This window comes from Carassius auratus, unplaced genomic scaffold (assembly GCF_003368295.1).
Source record: "Carassius auratus strain Wakin unplaced genomic scaffold, ASM336829v1 scaf_tig00043328, whole genome shotgun sequence".
Lineage (NCBI taxonomy): Eukaryota > Metazoa > Chordata > Actinopteri > Cypriniformes > Cyprinidae > Carassius > Carassius auratus.
Window position 1 is genome coordinate 7,168 of NW_020526773.1, and position 18,978 is coordinate 26,145.

The 18,978-nt window shown below is 40.9% G+C and overlaps 2 protein-coding genes across 2 annotated transcripts; one reads left to right on the forward strand and one right to left on the reverse strand.

The window, feature by feature from the left end:
* Positions 1–3,173: 3,173 nt before the first annotated feature.
* LOC113086550 (coiled-coil domain-containing protein 106-like) lies at positions 3,174–6,206 on the reverse strand. Its single transcript, XM_026255445.1, has 3 exons — positions 5,929–6,206; positions 4,948–5,133; positions 3,174–3,911 (listed from the first exon to the last, which is right to left on the reverse strand). Exons 1-3 carry the CDS (start codon positions 6,101–6,103, stop codon positions 3,601–3,603), a joined length of 672 nt encoding a protein of 223 aa, XP_026111230.1. The 5' UTR covers positions 6,104–6,206; the 3' UTR covers positions 3,174–3,600.
* Positions 6,207–11,977: 5,771 nt separating this feature from the next.
* On the forward strand, positions 11,978–15,057 carry LOC113086549 (uncharacterized). Its single transcript, XM_026255444.1, has 2 exons — positions 11,978–14,428; positions 14,471–15,057. Exon 1 carries the CDS (start codon positions 12,617–12,619, stop codon positions 13,718–13,720), a length of 1,104 nt encoding a protein of 367 aa, XP_026111229.1. The 5' UTR covers positions 11,978–12,616; the 3' UTR covers positions 13,721–14,428; positions 14,471–15,057.
* Positions 15,058–18,978: the final 3,921 nt, after the last annotated feature.

The following is an 18,978-nucleotide window of genomic DNA, read 5'->3' on the forward strand; positions in this document are numbered from 1 at the left end:
AGATTTGGGCTTGATTTCACTTCATTTGAACAGAAACACTATTTCAACATTACTGGACTCAGAAAGCTGTAAACTGACAATCTTGATCATTGCAGTCCTAACATAAGTTTAGAACTTTTAAATGAAAACATTATCGTAATGGATCCATTTCTGCTACCGAGGAAAAAACGCAAATACTTACAACACTTTTAAATGAAAACATTATCGTAATGGATCCATTTCTGCTACAGAGGAAAAAACGCAAATACTTACAACACTTTTAAATGAAAACATTATCGTAATGGATCCATTTCTGCTACCGAGGAAAAAAAGCAAATACTTACAACAAATTTAGAATTCAAGACACTTGACACCCCAGAGGCCACTCAAAGAAACAATATGATGCTAAGGTAGACATTTAAATGTCTTTAAAGGAATTCATCTATTTAAGAACTTTTCAGTTTTTCCTTCGTGAAAGTATCAAGCTACTGTAAAATCTGCTGCTGTATCCATATTAACTTGATCAATGTTTCTCTTTTTATACAAATTCTTGGAGAGGAAAACTACATCAGAATAAACACGGCAAGTTTGTGTCTTTGCTGTCTGTTGCAAAGTGGATCCACATCTGTAATATTTCCCCCTAAAAACATCAAAAAACGCCAGAAGTTGCAACAGATTTAGAATTCAAACAACTTGAGACCCTAGAGGGCACTCAAATAAACACTATAGCCGCATTTCCACCACAGGAACTTTACCCAGGAACTAGGGACTTCGGCCAGGTACTTGGTGTGTTTCCACCACAGGAACCAGGAACTAAATAAAGTTCTGGGTAAAAAATTCCCCTTAGAAAGTCCCTGCTGGCAAGGTTGTACTTTTTCAAAGTTCCGGAACTTTCGGGGGCGGGACTTGGGCGTTAAACATCCTGATTGGTTGAGTTCACGCAGGCTCTAAAGTCTCTTTAGTGGTTAAACATAAAATATAATTCATTTTGGGTAAATCTAACAGGTCTTTATTCAACTTATCTATATATTAAAATGAAAATAAAAAAGGCAAATTGATATAATATTTTGTTTCATTGTAATGACTGTATATATACAAATTTCCCTGAACTAAGTACATTTCTGCAGCTATTATTATGTTTAAAAGAAAACAAAAAGAGGCAGTGGTATTTGAAATCCTATTTCATTTTATTGTAAATATACAGTGAGGAAAATTGGAATAGTCAAGGCGAGCTCACTGGTGTTATCAAGAGTCACCAGATATGCGTCATCACGGACAAAACACTTCCGAGTCGAATGCGCAAAGTCTGAACTATCGAGGATGCACGTCCAAAATGTGCGTACGTTGTACTGAGAAACACTCACAGACCTACGTCACCGGACTATTTGCCTAATTTTCCCGGTACTTTAGACTGCGGAGGAAACGCAGTCTAAAACACATTTTTGTCTTTGCTGTCTGTTACAAAGTGGATCCACATCCGTAATATGTCCCCCTAAAAAAAAAAAAAAAACGCCAGTAGCTAAAACAGATTTAGAATTCAAGCAACTTGAGACCCTAGACGCTCCTAAAAAAACACTATGTTGCCAAGGTAGACTTTAAATACCTTTGATGGAATTAATCCATTTAAGCAGCTTTCAGTTTTTTCTTCATGAAAACATTAACCTACACGGTTACAGCTTCCGCTTTTCATTTATAATACAATATCTTGTAGACCAAAATTACTCAAAATCTTAAATTTTATTGTTTCACAGACCATAAAAACTACTGCAAGTTTGGGTCTTTGCTCTTGGTTCCAAATGTGTTTACATATCCAAAGTGGATCCACATCCATAATAATTTTGCCTAAAAACAACCCACTAATCGCTAGTAGATACAACAGACCTATAAATCAAGCCACTTCTATGTTAACTTGATCTAGATTTTTCTATTAATACAATTTCTTGGAGAGGAAAAATAGTCAAAATTTTGACTCATATCACTTCACACATCAGAATAAACACTTCAAGTTTGGTTCTTTGCTCTTGGTAACAAATGTAGATCCGTATCCAAAGTGGATCCACATCCATAATAATTTAGCCTAAAAACATTTAAAAAATGCCAGAAGTTGCAATAGATTTAGAATTTAAACCACTTGAGACCTTATAGGGAACTCAAAGAAACACTATGATGCCAAGGTAGAACTTTAAATGCCTCTGATGGACTGTCCATTTAAGCAAGTTTGCATCTTTGCACTCAATTACAAAGTGGATCAACATCCGTAATATTTCCCACTAAAAAAGTAAAAACGCCAGTACCTAAAACAGGGATATAATTCAAGCCAATTGAGACCCTAGAGGGCACTCAGAGAAACACTATGATGCCAAGGTAGAACTTTAAATGCCTTTGATGGACTTGGTCCATTTAAGCACGTTTGCGTCTTTATACACAATTACAAAGTGGATCCACATCTGTAATATTTCCGCCTAAAAACAACCCACAAATCGCCAGTAGATACAATACACCTAGAAATAAAGACACTTCTGATCCTAGCTATGTTAACTTGATCTAAATTTTTATATTAATACAATATCTTGGAGAGGAAAACTACTCAAAATTTTTACTCATACCACTTCACGCATCACAATAAACACTGCAAGATTTTGCTTTACTGTCTGTTACAAAGTGGATCCACAAATGTAATAATTCCGGTAACAATTTACAATATGTGTGCACTAATAAGCATTAATTCATGCTTAACTAATGCATAGATGATACTGAATTAATGTATAACTCATGATTATCTAAGCTATTCGTTAATGATTGCCACATTATCAACTAATAATGAGTCAGTCTGGTTAAAATATTAGTTCATACATGAATTGTTATTAATTAAATATGTGATTATGGATTAATTCCCTAATTACTTATTTCTTTAACTAATAGTGTTAATTAACTTGTTAATTACCACAGTGAGGCAAAGCCTTGTATTTCAACTTCCAGGCAAAACAGGTAAAGTAATATGCATTAATACATGATTAACTACTGCATTATTTGTGCAAATTCATGTGTAAATTACTACAATTACTAAATTATGAGTTAATGATGATGTGCCTCAACAAGTAAAGTCACAGCATAATGATATATTCACAAACCATCAGATAATGATTCAATAATGACCATCACTAGAGTTTATAAAAGCCATTTATTAAACGCAGATTAAACCCTTGTAAAGTGTACACTTGTAACCCTTTACACATGTAAAGTGCTTAAGAAACATGTTTCCATAACACATACATTAAACCAAATCATTAAAATGTTTTACAAAACATACAATTAAATACTCCCCTTTCTATGACATCCATTAGCTTAAAAACAAAAAAAAAACCTAGCTCATTAGCTGAGCTGTACTAAAGAGAAAAACTTGGGGAAACTTGGATACAAAGGGGAAAGATGATTATTCTAAATTCTTATTAGTACACCAAAAGCAGCAATAACAGCAACAACACTGCTTAAAATTTTCTTAGAACAACTTTTTTCTAACAGGTTATTGTCCTGTTTCATGGACTATTTTAAATTCTAATATACTAACACTAAGACCGAACGCATTCTTACGTAACAACACTAAAATATAGTGATGAACATTTACTTTTTCAGAATGTCCAGCAGACCACTGGCTTCTTTCATAGCTCTGATCTGACTTGCATTTGGCTCTAAGATGCATTGGGGCATACATTTTTCAGCAAATTTTAGCAGACTGTCCCCTTTTTTGAAACCAGCCCTCAGGATCTTGAACATGTCAGGGCTAACAGCAGCCAGCTCTGCAATTGGTGCTTGGTTCACAATGGTGTTGCGGTCCACCCCCACACTGTTATAGGCATCCGCCTTTGTTGAGCCACTTTTTACAAGCCGTAGGACTTTCTGGTACCGACAAACAGACTCCTCAGGTGTTTTTACTGGAATAAATGCATGAAAAAAAAAAAAAAAGAAATGCAAATGAATACAAATCATTCCATAGACAAAGCATGCTCCCACTAATAACACTAATATATAAAAATAAGGTAATTTTAAAGGGATAGTTCTCCCAAAAATGCTGACTTTGTTTCTTCAGTAGAACACAAACAAAGATTTTTAAGTCGAACCTTTGTAGTCTGTCATATAATACAATATAAAGTCAATAGGTACCCTCAAAAAAAATAAAAAAAAATAAATACACATGCACATACAAATCCAAATTAAACTTTGTGGCTCATGACGACACTTTGACACTCCTAATTGAAATTTTAGATAGAGTGTCAATGGTCCATTTGAGAGATATGTGGCGGTAATGCAGTTCTAAGTCTGCGACACGCCTCAAAACAAGTAGAAGACAATAGGCGTGTTCGACTTAAAGGGGCGCCGCAACCACCGATCGGTGTATGACATCAAAGTACCGCGAGAGAATTTGACAGCTGATGGTTTCATATGCTCACTATAATCGCTCTTGCGGTACTTTGATGTCATACACCGATCGGTGGTTGCGGCGCCGCTTCAAGTCAAATGCGCCTAATGACAACTCACACCTGCTGACAGGCAGAAACATTGCAATGTATCAGAGGTAAAAAAAACAAAACAAAAAAACAAATACTGTTCAGTTTTTTGCACAGACTGATCGTTTTGTGTTATAAGACCTCAATTTATTGTCACAAGCCACAGGGTTTAATTTGGTTTTGTTTATGTTTTTTTTTTACTCTCAAAGCTCTGGGTTCCATTGACTGTCATTATATGACTGACAGACTGTAACAGTTTAAGTTAATCTTCTTTTGTGTTCTACTGAAGAAACACAGTCACCTACATCTTGGATGCCCTGGGGGTAAGCAGATAAACATAAAATTTTCAATTTTGGGTGAACTATCCCTTTAAGTCCATAGCATTGGCTTGAAATCAACCTAACCCAAACTAGCTGTGGTCTCTGAATACAATAAGTGACAATGGTAACTTGTCATGTAGTACCTCTTTTGAAATCACAGGCCCGTGCTTTCTTTGATTTCTTCTTTTTTGGTTTCTTTTTATACTTCTTTTGTGAAGGCTCAGATGAATCAGAGCTGGAGTCAGAAGATGTTGTATCTTCAGATGACTCCACCTGGGATGCTGTAGGATTCTGGGACCGTTCTGGAACTTCAGCTTTCAGTTTAAGAGCTGTGACAGACAAAATAGGATGTACAGATAATTATCTCTTCTTTGAGTCTTGAACTACAGCAATAAAACATACAGTAGTGTGTCTGTCTGTCTAGTATATATATCAATAAGTACATCTGAACCTAATAAATAAAAAAGCCATTGGATAGCTATGTTAAACATACAGGGTGTGCTGAGGATCGGATATTATGGATGGAGGACTCCAGTTGCATCCTGTGGAAGAACATTCTAACCAGAGCTACTTCTCTAAGTGTATGTCTATAGCGATTCATGCAGGTATGTGTTACTCTGCAGCAGTGATGACCCAAACAGGCTACAATACTACAAATACGAGCACTTCTTATAAGTGTAGGCTACTATAGTAATTTGGGATTAGACAAAAAGGTGGTTTGGAAGATGAAGTATGTAATGTACATGCTCATTATATACTTTTTGTTTTTGCAAATTTTGAACAGAAAAGGTTACATTGTGCTGCTTTACAATTCAGAATGTATTCACGATAGATTTCTTGACAGCTTTCTGCTAAATGATCAACGCAGAGTAATTTAATGTTTTCATTTAGCTGTTTGGACTCCGTATTGCCCCCATTTAATGCATCCACACACAGGAAGTACATGTATTATTCATACGGAAATCAACCAAATGCAACTGTTTTTAAATAAACAACATACCAAGAGGACAGTATGGGTTAATTATTTTTAATTTATATTTCAAGTGTTTGAGTAATCTTTCTTTTCTGTTGCACAATAATCAGTATTTCACAATTTGTGCCAAATGAGTGGAGGGGAAACTTACCATCTTCCAGTCTGTCTCTGAGAAAGTTTCTCTCTTCAGTCAAAGACTCCACTTTTTCCTCCAGAGCATGGATCTTCTCTTTCAGCATCTCAACTGTTTGTTTTGATTTGGAAAGACTTATATGGGCAGTTGGAGCCTCTTCTATTAAAAAAAAAAACAAACAAAAAAAACACATGAACAAAGTGTGCAGGTGACTATGAAATATTTGCGTTAGAAATACAGTTAAATACAGTTTCTTTTTCAGGAAAGGATTGGGTAGAGAGCAGGATAGGCAAAGGACGTTGTGATGGTAATCAAACTTGGATCGCTGTGAAGGCAGGTGTGCCATAAGTTGGTGCAGTAACCACTCGGCTATCTGCTCCAAAACAGTATTAAAAAATTTATGCAGCCCCTACTAGGACAGTTACAATATACTTTCTTTAATTTATTTCTACAATAGTAACATTTCCAGTGTTCAACACTTTATCAAAACTGCTGTGACATTTACACATAGACATTTATCATCACAACAAGGATACAGGGAAAAACAGTCTGACTACTAAACTAATCTACTAATCTTTATGTTGTATAATACAAAGTTAATGCAATTACCAAGCTGCATTGTTTTAGATTTTGCTACACATTTGGCCAATGTATGACGTATTAGGCATTGCTTACAAAATTATTTATTATTGTTTATTCTAAGAAATGCCTTTCACTGTATGGGCAGATGTATAGTAATTGTTAGTTATGGGTGTATAGTTCTACGTGTGTGCCTGCCCAAAAATGAAAATTACCCATGATTTACTACTCATACTCAAGCCAATCTAGGTGACTAGATGGCTCTTCAAAGCTTTATTATGGTAGTGAATGAGGGACCCAAGCTCAGAAAGTGCAAGTTTTGTCAGCAGTTAATGGGCCTGTGTTTGATTAAGTTGATGCAAATGTATGACGCGATGATGCTCTTGAATGAAAACAATAGATCTCTATGGAAAGATCAAATCATTCAAACCATTTCTTTCAAAACCACAATATATATGTTTGTTACTTTATCAACAAAAATGAATGATGAATAGATTTAAATAACGGCCAATGATGGTACTATCATTCATAATTCTGTTAACATGAACTAATGCATTCTATCTGCCAGCTGTCAATCACATCCTGTGGTACCTCAGTACAGACTTTATTTGCCATGACTAGGAATGATAAAGCTTGTGTGATAATATGCATAAATGTTTCACATCACTGGCAGAGGTTTCAACTATGTAATGAGATATTTTTTGTAACAAGTGTTTACATCCAAGCTTTGCTTGTGGCATAACCTTACACACACACAAAAAAAGAAAGCTTGTTTGCTGCATTTGTTGCATTCCCCTGCAGTTAGGCTCATCAATAGTGTGATATTACAATGCTGCTGTTTTTGCAACAGACCTATGTGGAGTCTGTTTATGATTGATGGATGCACTTTTCTGGGATTTAAAGAGGTCTCCCATTCACTGCCTGTAAATATTGGAAAAGCGAGGATATTTTACTATAACTTTTGCATTTGTCTGAAAGAAGAAAGTCATAAACACCTAGGATGGCTTGAGGATGAGTAAATCATGGGATAATTTTGTTTTAACCAACAAAGGATAATTAGGGCCACCCAAGATATGTACAACTTTCTTTGTTGTGCTGAACAAAAATAAATAATTTTATAAGAGCATTAGTTCTTTGAGGTTCTTTCAATAAAAGTCAATGTGCACCAAAAAGCAATAAAATATAATACACACACACCAAAGAGAAAAGACATTTAAACAACTCCATTTGTGTAATTAATAAATCTGAAACAATTAATGTAAGAACTATTTAAATTATAACTACATTACACTGTAAATGTTTGGTCATCCACATGCTTTTTGATTATAAAGAATGCTGATGTCTGTTAATACAAATATTTATAATATTTTAGCTGTTCTCACCTAAAACCATTTGGATTGCTTCAGAAAAATTTAACTCACTTACGTTTTGGTGCACATTCAAATGCACTGAAATGACCTTAGAGAGCTGTTTTCCTAAAAATCTTCATTTTAATTTAAAATAATAAAGAAAATCTTGGATGATGTGGGAAAGTTACTTGTGAGAGAATGTTTATTTTTTGGAAATAATAATAGTAAAACTATTCCTTAAGATTAAGAAAGTACTGTAACACCAATGAGCGGATGGTATTCAACCATCTGTTCCATGTTAATGAATCCTGACCCTTTTGACACATTCTACACTCAAAGACCAGAACGTGAGTTAAAGAAAAAACAAGGACTTTCGTTTTACAACCCTCTTACAACATAACTCACCACCCTGGGCGCCACCATGACAGCAACGTCCTGGCGGGGATGAGAGTTATAACACCTTGGAGACTATCCGGAGATGCGATATCGAACTTCAAAAGGGACGACAAACACCCCCCCTTCTTGATCGCACATTCCAGTGAAACAGACGCACACACATTCATGAGACGCACACACACTCAAAAACAGGCACAAGCATTTTTGGCTGGCCCATGGACCTTATTTTACTTAAACTACCTCTAAATGTATTTTAATGTCTCCCTTTTTGTGCTCAAATGTATGTATGCGGCATAGTGGAATATATGAATGTTACTGTGTGTTTAATGCAAACTTTAGATGCATTTAGTTAAGAATAACTCTGTATCTTTGGATACGGGACTGGTAAAATCATAGTTCTTGGTGTCTGTATAATCGTAAAAACACTACTTTAACGAATCTTGATAGCAAATTACAAAAAGATGCATTGTTTCAGAGGAACGATCTTGCTTAAGGAAAATGTTTAACTTTGACATCGCCATAAATTAGACCAGTGGGCGGAGATCAGCAAACAAAGAAGATTTTTCCCGCCTTAGTTTGTTTACACTTCATTGGCTCAAAAAAATAGGTGTAAGCCTAGATTTGCGTAAAAGCTCAGGGAAACCTGTATTCTGGGCATTCCGCCAGAGAGAAAAGAGGATTCCCAGCTTTGCAACCGGACTTCAAGAAGTTCTCCGTTTATTCTTCTTTACTTTTCGTTTCATTCTAGTTTTTCTTTATTGTCTGCTGATATTTGACTTCGTTCAATTGCCTTCACGAGCCAAACGAACTCAAGTCTAGTCATCTTTTGGCAAAGTTTACCTTCGCGTTAACCATCGAGCTCGCGCATCATCTGCTCTGGAAAGAACCACGCTGAGGCCGCACAGACCGGACAATTTGAGCGCAGCTACGCACAAGAGCCAAATCAAAGCAAGTACTTTCTTATATCACAACTAAAATTGCTGTTTAAGGTTGTCTAGGCTATTCCATTTTTGTGAAATCATTCAATGACTTGGGGTCTCTTGCAAAGTTAACTGTTTGAAATTGCCACGCTGAGATTGCTTTTACTTTCACTTTCTCTCCCTCTCTCTCTTTATCTCTCTCTCTCATTTATCTCATTATTATTCTTGTTCATTTACCTTGTTTAAATTGTATTCTCGTTTTGCTATATACTCATATTTACTCCGTGTGAATTGCAGTTATGTACTCTTTAGTCTGTTTTTATTAAATCCTATAATTTGCTTGAATTGAATTGTTTTATTGCTCATTGAGATCGAAGTCCCTGAATCCTGTGATCTACGCTACGAGCTTTGTTTTATATGAATTAATTTCAGTAATCTTAGTAGTACAGACACAGAAAATATTGTTTTTTCCTGATCAGAAGATTAATATTTCTTGGAGTTTGTAAGAAGGGTATTTTTATTGAATTTTGATAAGGAAGTCTAGCTTCCAGTTCGCTGGACGAACAGATTGTCTAGATTAACTTAAATCAATTCTAGTAAAGGTTACCTTTAAATGATTAAATATTCCCTCTTTGGGTAATTTAATATTTGTAAGCAATAAGCACGTTATATTCATAGACTCATGAATATTCACTTCATTTGATTTAATTATTCCCCAGAAAGTGATTGTTGCTACATTATTATGGTGGAGAATGCGGGCAGCGTTCAAACTTTGTTTTTGTGAGCAATATTCATTTTCATTTTCATGAGCATTTTTGGATGTTAATATTATGTATGCGCATTTTGAATTGTGAGTTAAGTCGTGCTTTGAGCGAACTCATTTGGCACAAAGGCAACTGTTCAGCACAGTAGCCTAACAGTTTCTAAAAATACCTATAGTCACTGTTATTTTAATAAAAGTAAACTGCAGTAAATGTTAAAAGTCTCCTGTCAAGAGAAGACCAACATTTTCATATGAGTAATTAAAAGATGAAGAAATCTTTTATTAATTGTAATATGTAAATCTGAACCTGAGCGATGTTCCTCTGATTCAGTTAAAAAGGCCTTGCTTATTAAATATCGTTATTGAATTCGTGGTGAACCACAGTGATATTCAAAATTTAAACGATAAAAACTCCTGGTCTAAATTGGCTTTGCTACCCGATTTTAAACCTAAAACATTTAAATCATAAGTGCTATTTTGTTAAATGTTTATGGGAGGTCAACAGATGGACAAAACCTGTTATTAACAGTCGTGTGTTGGTTAGAGAAAAGCTCCGGCCTCACGCGCTGTTTAATTTAGCACCTCAAGGGTCATAAAACCTTTGTCTGTTTGTGAGTTGCGATTTTGATGCAGAGAATCAGCGCTGATGAGCGCACAGAGATTAGATCATAGTGAAACTGACTGTCATTCCGCTATCGAAACACCAGAGGGAATTTTAGAAGTTTCAAGTTGCCCTGTCTTCTGATTCCGGCTTGCATGAGTGCCATCTCGTGGCCGTTTCAGATAAGGCTCTCGAATTACTAACCTCTATTTCTCTCTGTGCGAATATTATTTCAGCATTAGACAATTTCTGCCTGCCTTTGTTCCCATTTACTTTGAATTTGGTTCAAACATGATTTGAATTAGAATTTAATTGTTTAATAGTGCAAATTAAGTGTCTCAGGCCAACCACTGATTAACCCATTTAGAAGGAAGTAAGCCATCTAGTGGCAGTAACCTGTTAAGTCAGTTCACAGCTTGCATCTCTCTGATCTCTTTCTTTTCGGTTCTGTTTGAATTGCATATGTCTACTTTTACCCTTTCTGATTAATTTCATAATTATTAATGATACATTACTGTTATCGTTGGGTATTATAGGGCATTTATTCTGATTTTCCTATTAATTCTTCTCACCTGCTTATTTTCAATTTTGATTTAAACCAGTTTTGAATTTTTAATTTGAATTAAGTTTTCTGCTCACCAGGTTAAGCCACAGAGAGTGAATACGCCCCTTTGTGGTGAAAACCAGCTTCTTCTTCTCCCGTGCTCATTCCTGTCTTTTGTTATTAATATTATTATTATTATTTTTTATTGTTATTATTATTATTATTTTTTTTTCCTTTAATTTTTTTATTAATTTGATTATTATTATTATTATTATTTTTTTTTTTTTTTTTTTTTAGTTTTGTTTTTGTTTTATATAGCCCTTTTTGTTGTTTATCTTTCTTCTCTCTTTTTGCTTAGATTATTTTGATAATTACCATCATTATCATAAGCTTTTGTTTTTGTTTTATCATCATTAGGTAAAGCTGTTACCTCTCATTTCTACATATATATTTACTCAGTTGATGATTAAACAAACCAAACCTTAATTCACTTTAAGTTTCCTTTGTTCATCCTTTGTGTATTTGATTGTAGAACTCCCTTGGTGATTGGACAGTCATCTCAGGTTTCCAGTGAGCAAGGGGGCCAACCGGCGTTACCAACACTGGCCGTGAGTGAAACTCGGTCCCTCTTATCTCTGTCCATTTGCGGCACGCAGTGGAGACATCAGCAATTTGGCACTCCAACGGTGATCAATCAGTCCAGCCGACACACGACGCAATCTCTGGGACCAGTACCTAAACCTGGGGCTAAATCGGGGCCCACTTTCTTTTCTAAAGAGAGGGTTCTGGGGAACAGCCCAATTTTGTAGTGCTGTCTGGAGGTTGACATCTTGGTGTTGCCGGTTGTGTTAAAAGTCACAAGCTGTATGAGAGGGCGCAGCGTCAGAGTAACGGAGGGCCAGGGACACTGCGGTTGAGTGTTTGGGAGCGCCAGGGAGGCTGACCGTGCCGCTGGATTCCACCAGGTGAACCGAAAGTGATAAAACCTATCCATATACCCTTATTATAAGGTGCAGAATATTAGATATTCCCCCTGATATTTATGTTAAGTGTTTGGTCCATTTCCTCTCTAAGCCACACCCTTTTCCTAGGTCTCTTACTCCCCTAGCCGCACGTGCTGTAGGCCCCTAGCAGAAACTCTTGTGAAAAGTAGCAGGCTTAGCCCCTTTATTCTCTACCTAACACTTCTAGCGTTCTTATTCATTCCATTTCATTGCAGACCAATTTATTTGGTGTTTTGTTTTCACGGTGCTCTTTCCTATCTTCACCTTTTTGCATGCTGTTGTGATTCTGTTTCTTGCAGTTCACTGAGAGACCCCAAGGAGAGCTAAGTAGTAGAGCGACAACCGAGCAGCCGGTGTCACCAGGTGACCCAGGAGGCTATCCCCTGTCAAGTCTCTATTTTGGGCCGACCCTAATTGGACCCGCCTCCCTGTCTAACTGTCAGAACAGAAAGAGGAAACACACTCCACAGAGTTTCCCCTGGCCAGTGAACCCCAGCGTGTCAGCCAAGAACTTCGAGCTGAAAAAGGGGGTGAAAGCCTGCTTTTCAAAATGTCACCAGCCAGCCTCCACGAACCCCTGTCAGCAGTGGGGGAAGGAAAACCCTTCCAGAAAGTCCGGGTCACCAGCCACGGACACATTACTCCAAAAGAACTGGACAAGCTGGCTAGAAACATCCCTACGTTCATCCCAGATCCTGCAGGAGGCCACGACATTCACGCTTATTTACAAGATATAGACTTTCACTTGCAAACTGTCACCAACGTAACCACTTGGGACAAATTGTACCTGCTCAGGATTACGTCCAGTCGTGAGGTACGCAGTTTCTTAGACCGTCAACCAGAGACTGTCAAAATGGACTACCAGCAACTGCGAAAAGCTTTGGTGCGTGAATTCTCTGATCCAGAATCAGACCAAGGGCTAGTAACCGCAATGGACCTCAAGCAAGGTCGACTTGAAACCCCACCAAATTTCTACAACCGACTGCGACGTGCCTACTTCGGAGCAAGGAATGAACCAGGCATGGAGGAGGACGTCAACTTCCGAACTTTGTTTCTGCGAAACCTCCATCCTACTGTCAGCCACCATTTGGGAGTGTTAGCGTGCCCGCGTAGCATGTCAACGCAACAGTTACGTGATTTAGCACATAAGGCCTACACCAAACAAAAGACTGTGTCAGAAAAGACTGTAAAACCCCCAACTATTTGCTCTGTCTCTGAGTCCTATTCAGAGTTGACCCTAGAGGGCGCCCAACAGCACCCCAGTTATACACCCATCAACCGAGAGTCAAGACCGTTCCAAGCCAGCAGAGGGCAGCACGGTCGCGGTGGTGGTGCCCGTCCGAAGCACCAGAACGACCGCTCTGGAATATCCTGGGACCGGCCTCACCCCTCCCATAACCAAAACGGGGGGGCCACCTGGGAAGCCGGCCGGAGACCCAGAAATAGCCAACCTCCAGCCTCCAGAACATCAAGCCCAGGGAGGCGGGAGGGGGAACACTCTCGACGTGATGCTTGGAAACTCAAGGCTGAGCCCACATCTGACAAGGAAAGTGCAGCCACATCCGAAGCTGCAGAACTTCTGAGAATACTGAGAGAGTTCCTTCAAAAGAAACCTCACAAGGAGGACAAGAAGGATAAACCAGACACCGCATGACTAAACCTTATGCTTGAAACCAGCACCACTCCCGACGTCTCCACAACTGAACCAAGCACACAGAACACTGTGTTTCAACCACAAACTATTGAACTACCTGTTGCATCAACAAACAATAGCAACACCCACTCAATCCAGCTGACGTCTGCACTTCCTGACCAAGAAAGCATCATCCCACACCCTGAGGTGCCAGAAAGTGCTGTTTTGGTTATCTGTACCCACAACGAAACACACAAAACATACCCTAACTGCTTATCGATCAACACACAAGCCCCAACACCAAAACTCCTGGGGAACCTGATCGAGAAGGGAGTGGCTCGGAAACTCTACCTAACCATCACTTTAGAAAAGGAAATGAGACTCGAAGCCCTTGTGGACACAGGCTCAGATTTGATAAGCTCAAATTTGAAGCTCAGAGACAGAATCGAACTCTAAATTTTCACACTTGCAAGCTGAATGTGCAGTCATACAGCCAAAATGACATCCAGCTCAGAAATGTAGCTCCCATCCACCTGACGATCGGACCTATGAGCCTAGTACATTACACCTATTTATGTCTCACCAATGAACAATTAATCATTTCTCATCGGGAAAGACCTGCTTGATCGCTTTGAGCCTTTACTAGATTTCAAACAGCTGAAAGTCTGGGCTCAAGTGCGAGAACCTCTTCCCCTCCAGCCACACGGGTCGCCGGTGCCAGACGGTCAGGTCACAGAGGTCACGAGAATTCCCACAGAGCCAGACTGTCAGGTCACAGAGGTCACGGGAACCCCAGCAGCCAGCCATAGGTATCCAGCCTCAACAACAAACCAAGGCTCAAGTTCGATCCTCTGTACCTTCAAGGCCACTAAAGACTCTGATACCTACTGCCCCAAGGTCAAAACCGAACTGCAGCTGCATGATATAACAACAACGGACAGTATTCTGGCCATATGGGCAGACAACTCAGCCATTAGTCTGTCACTATACAATGCAATCACTGAGAAGACACCCGACCTCCCTTATGCCAGCAAGCGCACTCGTTTCCCTTTGAACTCACACCCATCCTCAATGGTGTCTGCTAGAGGAATCTGCGCTTTGCATGTGAAATGGAATTACCGGTGCCTGACTCATTATTTCCTGGTCTTTCCGGACTTGCCCCACGATGTTTACATTGGAGCAGATCTCTTGATTCGCCTCAAGGCTCATGTGGACACTTTTGTATGGGCCCCATTGACTTTGCAGCCACACGTTTCCATCAACCATGACAAACTCATATCAGGGCAGACCATCCCAGAAGTCTGCACTTTAGTCAACGAACAGGAAACCGTGGTACCAGCTTACACCAAAGGGGTCGCTATTCGGCTCAACATGCGATGGGGTCAAACCTTAAACCACACGCTGGGTTTCTTCCAACCCTCACCTGAATGTGTGGAACTCGGACTCACACTGGAAGCCACACCCCTCACTGAAGTGTCATCTCGTGTAGTCTACATCCTGTTCAACAACTGCACAGCAACTGACATCAACATTCCCAAGGCCTACCGGCTGGGATGGCTAGTAAGCCATGACTTTCATGATTTTGAACTCGTACTACCTGTCATTGGTCCCATTCCACCCGCACTGATACCCGAAGGGAGTACAGACAGTACATTGTTCACTGCACCCTTCAAACTCATTGCCATCACATCTGTTATGTCGGTGCCTAAAGACCAAGTGTGCAGAACGGAACTGACTGAGGACGAACACCTCACAATATACACAGTCTCCCACGAGAACGTCGGTGAGGCTCATGAACCTACTAAACCTCTCAATGCCAACCCGACTGATGACACCCCGATGGAGGAGCCTTACCCAGGTTTTGAATCTCAAGTGCAGCAAATTCTACAAGACGCTAATGCACTTCAAAGCGATACGGATCATCAAGGACTCAGACAAGTTCTGTATAAGTTCAAAGAATCCTTTGCCAAAGACTCTCTAGACTGTGGTCTCACCAACCTCCACACGGTGCGGATCCCTACGCACCCTGATGCTCCTCCCACTTTTGTCAGACAGTACAAGATTCCCATCGCCTCACACGAACCAGTGCAGGAGATCATCGAATCTATGCTTGAAAAGTCCATGCAACAGCACCTACTCAGCCCCCATCTGGCCCGTCCTCAAACCTAACGGCAAATGGCGACCCACCATTGACTACAGGAAACTGAATCAACAGGTGCCGCTGTCACATCACTTGATGTGGCCTCTGGATTCTGGACCATTCCGGTGCACCAGGAAGACCAACACAAGTTGGCATTCACATTTGGCAACAGACAGTTCACCTTCAACAGGTGTCCATTCGGCTACGCCAACTCACCAGCTGAATTCAACATCTTTCTGAACAAAGCCTGCCCAGACGCTAGAATGAGAGGCAACCTGATCTATGTAGACGATGTTCTCATGAAGAGCACAACGGTGGCCGACCACCTGAAAGAAATAGACTATGTTTTGAACCAACTATCCACCGCCGGAGCCAAGATCGCCCTCCACAAAGGACAGTGGTGCCGAACTAAGGTTAACTACGTGGGCCTGCTCATCGGATCCCAAGGCATTGAACCTCAGTCAAACCGCATTCATGCCATTCAGAACATCAAGCCTCCCACCAACGTCTCTGAGCTGCGGAGCTTTCTAGGGGTATGCAATTACTCTCGACAGTTCATCGAAAACTACTCAGACATTGCCAGACCTCTGACGGCTCTGCTAAAAAAGGACTGCCCTTTCGTCTGGTCCGAGGCTCAAGAACACGACATGAAAGAACTAAAAAGACATTTATGCACAGCTCCGTGTCTTGCTTACCCCGATCCACAAAAGGAATTCTACCTGGAAGCTGGGTTTTCCAACCAATGTCTCAGTGCTGGCCTGTACCAACGGCATGACCAAGACAAGAAAGTAGTTGCCTATGCCAGCAAGACACTGCTTCCACAAGAGTGTAAATTCTCAGACTGTGAAAAAGCTCTGCTCTGCACTGTATGGGCCATTCAGCGATTCTCCAATTACATTGGGGCACAGAAAGGTATCATAGAGACTTGCCACCAGCCAGTAATGTTCCTCAACAGCCAGCGAATCCGAGATGGCGTGGTCACCAATTCACGCATAGCCACATGGTTAATGGCTCTCCAAGGACGCAATGTTGAGGCACGGTATGCACAGAATCACAAGTCTGCACTGGGCAATGGCCTGGCCGCATGCCAAAACTGTTCTGATAACATATCTGCAGAAGAAATGGGCGTGCAAGAACCCCAACAGCAACAACCGACCTGTCACAGGTACTTTGAAGAGAATGCGTGTCAGGGCATGCTCACAGCCTACGTCGATGGATGCTCCTACAACCACGATGGCATCCTTAAGGCAGGTGCAGGAGTGCTGTGGGTCAACGACCAGCCGTGTTCCCCACAACACTTCAAGTTAGGTCCCCAGTCATCACAATATGCAGAAATAGCAGCCATTCTCATAACTCTGCAGATCGCATCAGCCCATGACATCAGAGAAATCCTCATCTGTACAGACTCTAACTATGCCAGACTCAGTTTTGTGTGCCACCTTACCGGCTGGAAACAGAATGGTTTCAAAACGGCAAACAACAAGCCAGTCAAACACCAACACCTGTTCCAAGAATGTGATAACATCACCGAAATGCACAATATGACTGTGTACTGGAAGAAGGTAAAAGGACACTCTAAGCTACCAGGGCTGGACAAAGACTTCAATGATAAAACCGACGCCCTCGCCAAAACAGGCGCACTACACGGGGAGGTGTGGTCACCCCCAGAACCCACACCCAGCCCCGATGTTGCAGTGTTAACCCGCAGCAAACGACCTTCACCTGTGGCAATGCCCGCCTCACAGTCGCTATCGCTAACTCCGCAGATCTCCAACAACGACATTGCGGATATGCAAGCCTCTGACACTGCCATAAAGACAATTCTTAACCACCTCTCTGACCCCTCCAACCACCCTATCACTGAAGCTGAGCTCAATGATGACTCGTGCCTCCGACACCTGTATAACACCAGACACATGCTACGTGTACAAGACGACATTCTGTGGTTTGCACCTGATGACAGCACATCGCCACGGCTCGTGGTGCCACGATGCCAAAAGGGGGTAATGCTAATGTACGCCCACGACACACCATGTGCTGGACACCACGGTGCCAGAGCCACGTATGACACACTGAGACAGGTGGCATTTTGGCCCGGCATGCAACAAGATGTGGCAGAGTACTTCAGAGAATGTCTTGTGTGCTGCCAGTTCACACCAGCAAACCCAAACCACAGAGCCCCACTGCAACGCAGAGGGATCACGTTCCCGTGGTCAGACCTCCAAATCGACTGGGTAGGGCCCCTGCCCAGATCAACAAGAGGCAACAAGTACTTCCTCACGGTGGTGTGCCAGTTTACCAAGTGGGTAGAGTGTCTGCCAGCGCCCAATGACACTGCCCAAACCACTGCATACCTCCTAATGAACCATATCTTCTCCCGGTTCGGATTGCCACTGAGAGTCAACTGAGACAGAGGTACCCACTTCACAGCCGAGATCATGCAACAGATCTGGAAATGCCTAGGAGTACAAGCTAAACTACACATCAGCCACCATCCAATTGCATCCGGCCAGGTAGAGAGATCAAACCGAGCGGTGGTCGCCATGCTGAAAAAGTATGTGTCTGCTAATCAGAAAGACTGGAATGTGAAACTACCCCTTGTGTTGATGGCCATCCCAGCCACCCCACAGGAATCAACAAGGGTGTCCCCTTTTGAACTCATGACTGGAAGGCAGATGACCCTGCCACTACACTTGCTGTATCAACCAGGAGACTCCAACCTTGTCACTGCTTACACCACATTCCAGTACCTTGACGAGCTCCATAGACACTTGAAAACAACGTTTGCTTTTGCCCAGCAACACCTGCAAAAAAGCGCTGAAGGCCAGAAAGCATACTATGACCGGAAAGCGTCACACCAGGAACTGAATGTGGGTGACAGGGTCTTGTATTACCGCTTCACCCCGCCAACTCAGACAGGCCCCCAGCGGCTGTCAAAGAAATTCCTGCCACACTGGACGGGACCTTATGAGATTATGAACAAACTCTCCCCAGTTGCGTACCAAATCCAGCTAAGCCGGGGATCGAGAGAACCAGTTCTCAAATGGGTCCACCGTAACCAGATTAAGAGACATGTGGCCACTAGCAGAGAAAGACAGGGAGGGGCCAATGCAAGCTAAACACCAACCGCCGCCATCGA